The 13,232-nt window shown below is 48.0% G+C and overlaps 1 protein-coding gene across 2 annotated transcripts in view; it reads right to left on the bottom strand.

The window, feature by feature from the left end:
* Window positions 1–6,802: 6,802 nt before the first annotated feature.
* Window positions 6,803–13,232, bottom strand: part of Nwd1 (NACHT and WD repeat domain containing 1) — a 55,882-nt gene continuing 49,452 nt past the window's right edge. For both annotated transcript variants that reach the window (XM_076870660.2, XM_076870653.2), the window contains exons 16-18: window positions 11,900–12,450; window positions 11,012–11,117; window positions 6,803–9,172 (exon numbers count right to left, since the gene is read on the bottom strand). In XM_076870660.2, coding sequence (XP_076726775.2) covers window positions 8,871–9,172; window positions 11,012–11,117; window positions 11,900–12,450 — 959 coding nt within the window. In that variant the 3' untranslated portion in view covers window positions 6,803–8,870. The remainder of the gene's footprint in view (window positions 9,173–11,011; window positions 11,118–11,899; window positions 12,451–13,232) is intronic.

Below are 13,232 nucleotides of genomic sequence, written 5' to 3' on the forward strand. Positions count from 1 at the left end.
AGTCCCGGCCCGCCCCGCCCCCGCCTGAAGGCAGGTCGCGCATGCGTAATCTCCGCCCCGGGGTGGGGCCTGGCTACGTCAAGAGATGGGCGGGGCTCTTGAGAGGACTTCTCGGGGGCTCTTCTGTTTTAAATTGGAATCTTAACTAATGATTTGCAAAGCAGAGGTAGGTAAACCAAGACCTGGTGTCTGATTCTGTCTGGTCCTGCAAGCTCAGAGAGTAGTTTTTATATATTTACATAGTTGGGGAAAAAATCCAAACCTTATTTTGTGACATAGGAAATTCACATTTTAGGGGTGCTGCGTAAAGTTTTATTAGAATTCAGGAACCCCAACCCACTTATCAAGCATCTCAGCCTGTTCCCCGCCCCCCCCCCCCCCCCCCGCCTTTCTTGGTACTGGGGATGGAACCCGGATCCTCACACATGCTTGATGATCGTTTTAACCACTGAGCTACATCCCCAGCCCTAATAGATAACTGGAATACTAGATGCTTTTGCCTTTTTTGGCAAAAGTGGGATTGAGGTGTACCATGGATTGAACTCAGGGGCACTCGACCACTGAGCTACATCCCCAGCCCTGTTTTGTATTTTATTTAGAGACAGGGTCTCACTGAGTTGCTTAGGGCCTCACTAAGTTGCCGAGGCTGGCCTTGAATTGGAGATCCTCCTGCCTCAGCCTGGGTTTACAGGCACAGGCCCCCCCTCCGGGTGATGCTTTTACCTTTTATTATATTCTTTATTTTTTAATTTTACTTACCATACTGGGGATCAAACCTAGGGCTTCACACGTGTCAGGCAAGCCCTTCACCATTGAGTTACATCCCAAGCCCAGCCCAACTTGATTTTTGGCTACAACAGCAGAATGAATAACTGGGAAAGATTTCTAGACCCCTCCTTATAGGGTTGGTGTGAGAACAGAATCTGGGCGTCAACACCCTAATATAGGGCCCTGTGCCCTGTGAATTTTTACTAAAGGGCCCTTCTCTTAGCCCTACTCCTGCTGTCTCCACTTCCCTAGCCTTCACCCCATCACTTCTCAACAAGGTCAATTCAGGGAATCACGGGCCTCCCAACCAGTTTTCCCAGACCAGGTGGTTTTAAGAACACAGATCATTTGCCCACTGCGTCCAAATACCCAAGGTCTTCCTATTTCTTATGAGATTTATGCATCTAAATGCAACATTGCAGGTGACCTGAACCTGACCCTTGCAAACCTTTTTTTTTGGGGGGGGGGGGCAAGATCTTCTGCCTACAAAAACTACCCTCTGTTGGTGCAGACCATCCTCCCCATTGCCCGCTTCCTGGCCCCATGCAACCTTCCTTTTGTCAGAAGTGCCTTCCCATCTCCTCATCACGCAGAAAACACATGTGCATCCTTCAAAGCACAAACCAAACGTCTCTCCCTATTGGAAACTTCTTCCACTCACTCTGATCCTCCCACAGTCCCTAGTTCAGAATCATTGCATGGTTCATCCGTGGTTCATCTGTGACACAAATCTCTGACCCAGAGCCACATCAGTGAGGCATTTATCAAATAAATGATCATTCAGTGAGTGAGCAAAGCGGGGTTTTTTTTTTTAATGGAACCTTTTTTATATACCTTTATTTTATTTGTTTATTTTTATGTGGTGCTGAGGATCAAACCCAGTATCTCACATGTCCTAGGCAAGCGCTCTGCCACTGAGCTACAGCCCCGGCCCACAAAGTGTTGTATATGCAAAGAGGTCCAGGAAGGCTAAGAATAAATTAGCACTGTGCTAGGTGTCAGGAGTAGAATCGTGAAAATCAACATGGAATTCACCTTCAGAGCTTTCGGTCTTTCAGGTTAGATAGGAATTAACCACACACAGGTAGGTAGACTCTCATAGGTAACAAATGCTTCAAATACAAGGTCTAAGTGGAACAATTACAAACTTCTTGTTACTATGTCATGAGCCAGTCCAAAATTTAGAAACGTAAGGGGACAGAGATGCTTATTCTCCATTCTGCAGTTTGGGCAGGCTTAGTGGGTCTAGCTCGTCCTTCGTCCCCTGGGTAGCCCCTGGGATGCCTCGAAGGCGAGGGCTGGAGTCCTCCAAAGCTCATCACACACATCTCAGTGGCTGCTGGCTGGAGGCTGAGCCCCTTGCTGGGAACCTGAAGGGGACCTCCCGGTGCAGCCTGGGCTTCTTTACAACATTGCAGCTGAGTTCCAAGAACAATTCTCCTGAGAGGGAGCGAGCGAGCCAGGTGAAACCCAGGTCAGCTGGTCCAATCCAGACTTGGAAGTCACAAAGAATCATTTCCACTGGATTCTTTCTTTAAAAGCCATTACAAAATCCCTCCCAAATTCAAGAGGAGGGCAAACATGCTTCAGAACTTGGGAAACAGCCACATCATGGAATAACATGTGGAACATGGAATATTGCCATGACAATTTTTACAGAATACCACCTGCCATCCAGGGGGCTTAACGGCATCCAGCAAGGGATGGAGGTTTCCCAGAGAAGATGGCATTTTCGTGAGATCTGAAAGATGCCTGGGCATTTGCCAAAGGGAACAACCATGCAAAGGCCCGGAGGTGGGAGGGAGCACAGCACGTTTAAAGAACTTTAAAAAAAGAAAAAAAAAATCAGCATTCCCAGACTGCAGAGAGGAGGGAAAAAGAGAACACAGGAAAATCAATGATCTGGGGGCAAGACCCCGCAGCTGTAGGATGAGTTAGGCGTCTGGTCCTAGCACTGGTGCTGGGAACTGTGCCTGGTTTTCAGCGGAGACGCCTGAACCATCAGGTTTGCATTTGGAAGTGATCCCTGTGGGTGCTCTGCAGGAAGAGGTTGGAGGGGGTCCAGGAAGGTTGTTTCATCATTTAGGAAAAGGCCACGGTCACTTGGAACTATGAGAGAGTGGAGGTGGGGAAAGAGGTGGAACGGGGGGGTGTCTGTAGGAGGTAAAGCAGAGGAGACAGGCTGGGGAGAGGGATAAAGCTCAAGGACACCTGGCTCCCAGCCCAGAGTGGGATTGTGCTCAATTTCAGGGAGTTCTGCAGGAACAGCAGCAAAGACGCCTGGACCACCAGATCTGGACAGTCCATCTCACACCGGTGCTTCGCGTCATGCCTCGGGAATCTGTGGCATGAGTGCTATTAAGTTACACAGACAGGTTTAGCTCGCAGTGCCCTCTCCTCTCCTAAACTCCATTTAAATTTCAAGGATCACTTTCAGTTTTCTCCCAAATGGTCAATTGTGCTAGACATGCGTGTATTTCCGCATGTCTCTGAGTGTGTGCACGTGTGCATGTGTGTTCACCAGGCAGACAAAAGCACAGTTGTATGTCAGCTGAGGGAGAGGAGGTGTTCTCAGTTATGTGTTGTTAGGTGATTTTCTTCGTTGTGCAAACATCACAGTGTGTGCTTACACAGAGATGGTAGGTGATATGATCCCACCACCACCCTCTCGCCCACTGTCATGAATGCCGTCTGTTGTTAGCACAAACGTTGTTATGTAGAACATAGCTGCACACATACATCTTTTAATTCTTATTTTTAACAAACATAAAGAATTGCTGTGATAAGCCAGGTACAGTGGTGCATGCCTGTAATCCCAGCAACTTGGGAACCTGAGGCAGGAGGATCACAAGTTCAAGGTCAGCCTCAGCAACTTAGCAAGGCACTAAGACACTTAATGAGACCTTGTCTCAAAATAAAACATTAAAAAATAGAGCTGAGGATGTAGCTCAGTGGTAGAGTGTGCCTGGATTCCATCCCCAGTACCGAAAAATTTGCTACATTAGTTTTTTTTTTTTTTTTCCTTTTTTCTCTACGATGCTCATTTACACAGATTAAGTTGAAAAGCCTTAACAATTTAGATAACACCAGCTTTGGAACACCAATTTCCCTACCCTTTGTCACATGTAATGGACTGCTGAGAGTCTTAGATCTTTAGTGGAAATCAGGCACAGGGGCACATGCCTATAATGCTAGTGGCTCCAGAGGCTGAGGCAGGAGGATCGTGAGTTCAAAGCCAGCCTCAGCAAAAGCGAGGTGCCAACAACTCAGTGAAACCCTTTCTCTAAATAAAATACAAAATAGGGCTGGGGTTGTGGCTCAGTGGTCGAGCACCCCTGAGTTTAATCCCTGGTACCCAGCCCCCGAAAAAAGATAGATCTTTAGTGTGAGAATATTTTGGCAAAGTTGAAAAGATCAAAAGATCCTATTGTGAACCAATCTAATCCTACTAAATGGCGAGACTTTTTGACTCAAATCTCTGGAGTGTAGAATGTGTTATGGTAGGGAAAATTCTAAGGGGGCTCCCAGGATTCCCACCCCCCAAACGCATGTTGTGTGTCAGTCGGCTTTGTCACTGAATCAAATACCTGAGATAAATCAACTTACAAAGAGAAAAGGTTTATCTTGGCTCACAGTTTTGAAGGATTCAGTACAAGATTGGTTGGCCCCAGGGCCCAGTGGAGTGTGTGGCAGAACAAAACAGCCCACCTAATGGCCCAGAAGTGAAAAGGAAAGGAAGAGCAAAGACCCAGGCACATCCCCAAAGACACAGAAGACCTTCCACTAGGCTCCACCTTTTAAAGGTTTCACCATGTCCCACTAGTGCCACTCTGGGGCCAAGCCTTTACCACGTGGACTTTGGGGGGACATTTAAGATCCAAAGCATAGCACATGCCCCGTGGAAATCTATTAGTCCACGTTCTGTTGCTATAACAAAGTGCTCAAAGCCGGTAATATAGGTGGAGAGGTTTATTGGCTCATGATTCCTAGAGGATCCAAACAGCATGGTACCAAGGAGTGAGGGCCCCTTGGTGCATCACAACATGGCGGGGAAGAGCACTATGCAGAAGGGAACAAGAGTATGCCGTGGCCTCACTTTGTGACAATCCACTCTCTCAACTCACTCACTCCTTGAGACCTAAAGTAATGCCTTCCAAGGGTGCTGCCTCTCCTAGGCCCACCTGGGAGACGAGCCACACCTCACAACACCATCACACGGGGAACCAAGCCAGAATGCGAAGCTATGTGGGGCACACTCAGACCCTATCCAAACCACAGTGATTGCCCTACTTGGCAAAGGTGAAGGGATTTTGAAAGTATTCTTGCAAATATATACGAGTTGGTTTTGAGTTGATCAGAAGAGAGACTACTCTGGGTGGGCTTGGCCTAAAAAGGACATATTTAGAAGATAATCTGGAGATCAGAGACTAAAAGGGGCATGGAGGAGCGACCTGCTGGTGCCCAGGAAGGAACTAGCTGTTTGGCCGCCTGCCCATGGAGAAGGGCAGCTCTAGGAGCCTGAGGTCCAAGTTCTGCGGCACCAAGGAGCTCGATTCTGCCAACCACCTGAATGAACTTGGATACAGACTTTGAGCGTCCCCACGAAAACCCAGTTCCACTGACACCTTGTGAGTCACTGAACACAGAACCCGTTCAGGCCAGGCCTGTACTCTGACCTGAGAAGTTATGAGATAATAGATGGATGTTATTTGAAGCTGCTAAATTCATGGCCATTTGTTATGCAGCAATAGAAAGCTAATATACTGTGAGGTGTCCTCATGAAAAATGTCTACCCTGGTACAAGGGGGTATCGGTAGAAGTCCTTTCATCATAACAAATGTCCACTCTGGTGGGAAATGATAAATGTTGAGGCTGTGAATGTGTGGAAGTAGGGGGTTGGGAAATGAGAAACATTACCTAGAGCTGCTTAAAAAATAAATAAAGTCTATTTTTTAAAAATGTTCACCTTGAAGCCAGGCACAGTGGTGCAGGCCTGTAATCCCAGTGTCTCAGGAGGCTGAGGCAGGAGGATTGAGTTTGAATCCAGCCTCTGCAACTTAGCAAGGCCCTGTCTCAAAAGGGGAGGAGAGGCTGGGGATGTGGCTCAGTGGTTAAGGCCCCCTGGGTTCAATCTTCATTTTTTTTAACTGCTCCCTCCATTCTAAAGGTGGGGATCAAATAACTATGTTGTCATGGATGTTGGGGAGTTGGGAGACCTCATATCAGCTAGTCTTCTCTGAACCACAGTGAATGTCAAACTTCCATAGCAGCCAGCCAGAGTCTGTTGAATGAAAACTACTGCAAAAAATTATATATGTGTGTGTGTGTGTGTGTGTGCGCGCGCGCACGCACTCATGTGTGTGAGATATACAGGTGTATGCATATACAGAGGAATATATGTGCAGTTTGTGTATGTATGTGTATATATGCACACATATGTGTGTGTGTGTGCATATAAAAACAACCATTTGGAGTAGCACTTATTATTACAGCCACATGCTGCATGATGACATTTGAGTCCAGGATGGATCACATGTACCACAGTGATCCCCAAAGGTTGTATGGCCTAGTGACATCAGAGCTGTCGTTTGCATAAACATGCTATGATGTTCGCAGAGAACGCACTCACCTAACAACGCGTCTCAGAGTGTGCTCCTGTTGTCCAGTGAGACGTGATTGTGTTTACTGCGGAGCGGTTGCTTCTCACTGAACCCATCAGTGTTGAGATGGACACAGAAATTCTAAACCAGAAGTTGCAGAGAGATCTCACTGTGTTAAGCACCCACTTAGTTTCTGCAGGGAGTTAACACCTGAGGTACAGACACGTTGGCAAAGAGTCACTTTCCCCACTAAGGGTCCCCTCATAAGCTAAGTGTGTTCCTTAGTCAAATGGAGATGGTGAGGCGAACCTAAATTAGTGATTCCAACACTTGAAAAGCTGCTCCTAAGGTATGAACTCAGCCTAGTGCCCATGATGCATGTCGACAAAGAAAATGTGGTATACATGCACAACAGAGTATCATTCAGCCATAAAGAAGGATGAAATTCTTTTATTTGTGTGGAGATGGGGGGAACTGGAGGACATCGCGTTAAGTGAACCAAGCCAAACAGGAAGTCAAGGGCTGCATATTCTCTCTCATGTATCGAAGTTAAAAGAATAAAATAAATGTGCTGAGTGCAGTGCAGGGTTACTAGAGGTCAGGAAGGTTGGATGGAGAGGGTGGTTATGGGAGGCCGAATTTGATTCCTGCACACTATATTCCTGTATTGCAATATCCCACTGAACACCAATAATATGTACAATTAATACATGTTAATAAAAATAAAATCGAATTTTTAAAAACCTAAAAAGAAAGCTGATGCCCAATGCACCTGAGCATACATTTTAAGATCACCGTTTAGATATTTTAAAATGGAAGTGGATGTCAACATTCACAGAACTGCCAAAGCCCGACTTGGAACCCTGGTTTGGAAAACAAATGAACATTATAGTCAATAGAGTCTTGTCCACTCAAAAGCCTCATTTTGGGGGCTGTAGCTTGTCACTCTGTGGCATAGCACCCGCTGGGCAGCTGTGAGGCCTGCACCCACCCTGTTCAGCCCCCACAAGAAAAGCCTCACCCTCTAAGGTGCTCTTACTGAAGCATCTAGAATCCAGTGGAGGGGAGAAGGAGCAGCAAGCACCACAAAGGCTTGGACTCCTCCTTATAGCAAAGGCTTCAGAAGCAAGCAGGGCTTTCTGGAAGACTGTGGGCAAAGAGGAAAGATCCATTTGAGTGAAATGGCATCAGTTCAGCTGCTGAACCTGCACAGGCAGATGGTCCAAAAGCAAAGCAGAGAGATGTCAACAGCTCTCGCTCGCTCGCCTGTGCTCTCTCTCTCTCTCTCTCTCTCTCTCTCTCTCTCTCTCTGCCTGCTTCCAAGAGCCTCCAGTTTTCAAGATAAAAAAAGCATCTTTATCCTAGAGCTTGGGAGCCAGGGAATAGGGCTGGAAGAGTATAACCTGTTAACATGTTTATTACTTTAATGCAGCTTGAGTCCTGGAGTCAGCTCATGAACTTAGAGACAGGCCAAACGTGCCTCTAGATATAAATTTGAGCCAATTGCCAATTTTTAAAAGCGGGAACATTTTGCATAAAAGCCTCGATTTCTGGCTTTCAGAAAAGAAGATCTAACAATGGGGGGGGGGCTGCTTTTGCCATGGCCATTCTGGGCTACAGTCGGGGTGCTCATGCCCACCTGTGAAAGGATGTGTGTCTCCATGTTCCCAGGCTGTTGTTCCCTGATGTACACTCAGGTGTGTGGGAACCATCACTGACCAGCCCTCGTGGGCATTTGAGTGTGCCCCATGGAGGAGACACATCATGCTTCCAAGACTAAAGCAGGAGACGTGGTCCAATAGGACTGGGAAGGAAGGCTCCTGAATCTCATTTCTCAGAGCTTTTGTACAACAGGCTTGTGACTTGAAGCAAACCATGGTTACCTCTGCAAGGCTCAGTTTCCTCGCTTGTAAAACAGAGACAGCAGTTCCTGCCCTCCCTAAGGTATCAACCGTGATGAGGATCAGACGACAGCCTCTGTTGCTGCGTGGACTGTAAAGCTCTGTGGTCCACGTCAGTCTCACATTCTTCCATCCCTCCTTTACCTGGCCCTAGCATCCCAGTTTCCCTCCCAGGAATACCGTCTTCCGTTCTCAGTCGACACTGTGGAGTAGCCATTCTCTCCACCCTCATCTCTGTTCAGTTCAAGCCAGCCAATCGGAGCACTGCATTCTCCCGGAGCTCGTGATTGGTTCAAGGAGGAGTGTTGAGCCAACTGAAGCCACCAGAGCCGGGGCTAGGACTTAGGTGCAAACTCCAGGGACAGGGGAGTTGTCGTTTCTACTGAACTTGGAGAAGGCAGCGTGTTTGTTGCTAACCTGCGGGTGGCAGGTATGAGGCTGGAACCGAAGAAGGAGGAAAGAAGGATGGAAAGATGGAAAAGGTGAGGCCTGGTCTCACAATCGGAGGCCTTGGGTCCACAGGTACAGCAGCAATGCGGTTTTTGCTTCAGCCAGATCAAGTGGAGCCAACTCATTGGAACCTCACGCTCCGTGGGGGGTTTCACACCAACAGGCAGACTTGTGAATGTTTGTTTGATCTGGATTTGTTTCCCTGGGCTGACTTGGATGTCAAGTCCTGGGGTGTTTCTGCAGCTGCAGCCAGCTCTTCTCTCTGCCTGGACTTGACCATCCACACTGCCTTCTTGAAGTTCTTGAGGGGATCCTCCTGGGAGGCTCTTGATGAAGGACAGTGGAAACGCTCTCGGATGAGATAGCCATGTCTCGTGGGGGCAATAAAGCCATTGGAGGTGGGGACGATTCTGTTTACCACTGCATGGACAAACTGGACAGCCAGCAGGGTGCCTGGGGGATCAAAGGCAGGGCACAAATAAGAAATCCGAGGTGCAGAGGCCAATACTACACATTCCAGCGTTGGCTGCATGGCTGCCATGCTCCTTACTAGCTTAGACGGGACATTTAGCCTCTTACTTCATTTGCAAAATGGGAATTGGATAACAGAACCCATCTGCCAAGAGGAATTTTGAATAATGCATGTCAGGTATTTACCATAGGTCTTTGGCCCAGAACAAGCTTGGCCAATATTATTGTTGGAGGAGTAGAAAGAAAGGTTACGAAAGGTTATGAGGATGGGCTTTTAAGGTCACAGACCTCAGCCCTCAGCGTCTGAGCCATGTGTGACTTTTTGCCAGGCATCTTTGCTACAGTGTGTTGGAACTACAATGTATCAGATGACAGTGTGTTAGGTTGCAATGTTCTCAGATGACAGTGTTCCACTATAATATATCAGATGACATTGTATTAGACTCTACATGATCTTGGTTCAGCCACTTACTTGTTTTTTTTTTTTTTCAAAAATTTTTTTGTAGTCGTAGCTGGACAGAATGCCTTCATTTGCTTATTTTTATGTGGTGCTCAGGATCGAACCCAGTGCCTCACATGTGCTAAGGCAAGCGCTCTGCCACTGAGCCACAACCCCAACCCTTACTTGTTTTTTTGGTCTCTAACCCTGCTGAATCTCAGCATCTTTATTTGTCAAACAAGATTAGCGATGACACTGGCATGCCTACTGATGTCATAGGGAGATATCTCTGTAGGAGAGCCTTCTCTATAGGAGACTGCATAAGAAAGTGACAAAGGTGAGCACTGGAACCAGGCACAGTGGTGCACACCTGTAATCCCAGCAGTTCTGGAGGCTGAGGTCAGAGGATCATGAGTTCAAAGCCAGCCTCAGCAACTCAGTGAGACCTTGTCTCAAAAAAAAAAAAAAGAACATTAAAAAAGGGCTGGAGATGTGGCTGAGTGGTTGAATGGCCCCGGATTCAATCCCTGAGACAAAAAAAAATGAGGACTGGAATCAGGAGAGCCAAGTTGAAGCTGCTGCCTTCCTGTTGCCCACTGTATCACTCAGCCTCTCAAAGCCTCCGTTTTTGCTTGGAAAATGGGAGTGACTGCTGAGAGAACTCACTCTCTTGGGAACAGTCTCTAATTCATAGTGAATGCTAACTTGTGACTATGACCTTGGTGTAATAAAGAAAAGGTCAAAAGACACTGGGGTTTTCAAAGTGTATGGTCTTAAAATAGGTTGTCCCTGACACTTATAAAAATTGGGGCAAGAGAATGAACGAATCCAGGTCCTCTTCCTGTAAGACACAATATATAAGCATTGCAAAGCTAGCAAATAAACTAATAAAAATCTACTCTGCTCTCCTACATAGGAGATGGTACCTTAAGAACCACCTGGAAGGTCAGAGTTCATTGCTGGGAGGTGACAGCCTGGGAGAGCCAGCCCCCTAGTGTGTGGCTTGGCCCTCTTGTCTTCCCATCCACAGCTCCATCCACCCCTGAGGGGCCTCACATGAATCCCTCACCCCAGCTCTGACACAAACTCCATCCACACCTCCCCAAGGCCACCTCCCAAGCATAGGTGTGCAAACACGGGGGGCACAGTCCATCCCCAGAGGATGCCTGCCAGGCAGGAGGACAGTGCACACGCTCTAAAGAGGGGTCAAGTCCATTCAGAGCATGAATCTGACACATCCCCTTGGCCTGTGGACACCTCCCTAAGTTGAGGGACCCAGCTGGAGAAGGCCCCGAGCAAGGGCTCCAAGACCCAGGTGCTGAGCCAAGGCCCTTTCTGTCCAGATCAAAGTTCAGTCCTTCCCTGAGAGCAAAATAACTCACCATCCAGCACGCTCCAGACAATTACGGAGCGGTCCTTCAAGCCCACGTACACAAACTTGTCGTCCTTGGAGAAGCAAGCGCACTGGACTCCTCTGCAGAAGGAACTCTGTGGAAAACAGACCGTGCGATCCTGACTCCAGACTGAAACACAGCCAGGAGGCCGACCCCACAGAGCCAGGCTCTGAAGCCCTCCTCAGGAAATGGACCAAAGGGAAACCTGAAGAGATGGGGTGGGGGCAGGTTTCCCCAGGACCAAGCCCGTCCTCGTTGACAATGGATTCAGTGGTTATGCATTGAGTGGTTATCTCCATTCTGCATTGGAGACTGAATTATAAGATTGAGTTTCTTAAGTGGCCTTGCTTATACAAGTGTTAACTATGATCATGTTCAATTAAAATCTATGGCAAAAAAACATTCCCGGTTCCCAGGTTAGATCTTAGAATAAGAAGAGGGAATTACACATTGAGCATTCCTAATCCAAAAATCCCAAATCTGAAGTACTTAAAAATCTGAAAACTTTTTGAGACTTGACATGAAGTCACAAGGTATATGTGAAACAAATTAATTTCTTGCTTAAACTTGGGTCCCATGCCCAAGAGATCTCACTGTAAATATGCAAATATTCTAATATCTGATAAAACCCCAAAATCCAAAATACTTCCCATCCCAAGTGTGTTGGACAAGGGACACTCAACTTCTATTCCTCCTGATTACAGAGTTTTTTGACATCCCCTTAAACCCTGTTCACAAGGAAAGTGTCTCTCTCCCTTATGGCACCCTAATCCCCGCCCTTGACAGTGGCACCTGTATGCCCTTTTTAAATGACAGCTCTTTACCAATTCTCTAAAGCCAAGACCTGGTGTGAATGTGGTGGGGCAGGTCACGCACCGTGTAGCTCATCTTGAACGTCCACTTGCAGGCCTCCAGTTCCCAGAGACACAGCAAGGCTTCCTCAGACCCGCTGACCGCCAGCTGTTCCTGGTGGCTGACCTCCACGCAGGTGACTCGGCTCTTGTGGGCCTCCAAAGGGAACACCTTGGAATTTGCACACTCGTACAGAAACAGGTCGCCATTGGTCATGCCGTAGACCACACGGTAATCAGTCAAAACAGTCACACAGGCTATGGTCTCAGGCAGCTGGGTATAAAAGGTGTATGTTGGCCCATCGATGACGGGGCAGGGGTCTCCAGGGCTGATGTCCAGCACCAGGACAATGTTGTCATAGGCAATGGCCAGACGGTCCTCGTTCTTGCTCAAGGACATGCAGTTGATGGCCTTGCGGGCCTCTGGAGGGGGGATGCACATCACGTCCTGCCGGGAATTCAGGGGGAACACAAGGACAATTCCCGAAACAAGGCCCGTGAAGAGCAGCTGGGCTTGCTCGGCGACCTCCAGGCACTTGACCTCGTTGGAAGTGTCCAGGGAATCTTGCTCCTCACCTGCCACAGGGAGAGGACCACACTGAGAATGGATCGTGGAGGCACGGCTTCCCTGGTTTTCTTAATTTTTTAAGGATTTTAAAACTCGTTACCCATAATCTTCAACGTGGGGACAGCAAGCTTCCCTGACTCTGTCTTGCTCTTCAACAATGGGAGGTTTTTACAATGCCAAGGGCATCGTCTCCCTGTCCTGCCGCACACTGTCGGGTTTCCTACAGCCCTCAGAACACGATGCAAGCCACAGTCTCTGAGGCTCACGGGACCACCCGGATTTGACCCCAAACTTGTCCTTTACAAACTTATGGAAAGAGCCAGACCCTTCCCCTGTAGCTCAAAAGCAGCTGTAGACAGTAAATGTTCAAGTGTGGGTGTCCAAGCCAGGGCGGGACGTTTGTGGACTCCTGCCCCATCCCACACCCCTCTCCATTTATCGTGTCCTGCTTCGCCCCTTAACCAGCAGATGACCACCTTGAGAACAGTCGCCTTGTCTGACTTGACCTCTGCCAACCCCTCCCTCACCTGCCCATCGATGCTCGAAGGCCGTTTGCCAAATCAAAGAAAGAATGAACTTGAGAATGAACGAGGGTCAGAATTCCTCTCTGTATTGCTTCCTCATTAACAAGGAAGGGTCACACCTCCGCCCCTCCAGTGGGGAGGTGGGAGGTACTGTTGATAATGGCCTCAGAGACCCCTGCTCCAGCCAGTCCCCCCGGACCTAGAGGTGCCTGCAGTTTCATTTTTTCTACTGAGAATTGGCATCTCATGAAGGCAGCCACTTATGT

The sequence above is a fragment of the Callospermophilus lateralis genome, chromosome 1 (assembly GCF_048772815.1).
Source record: "Callospermophilus lateralis isolate mCalLat2 chromosome 1, mCalLat2.hap1, whole genome shotgun sequence".
NCBI classification, from domain to species: Eukaryota; Metazoa; Chordata; class Mammalia; order Rodentia; family Sciuridae; genus Callospermophilus; species Callospermophilus lateralis.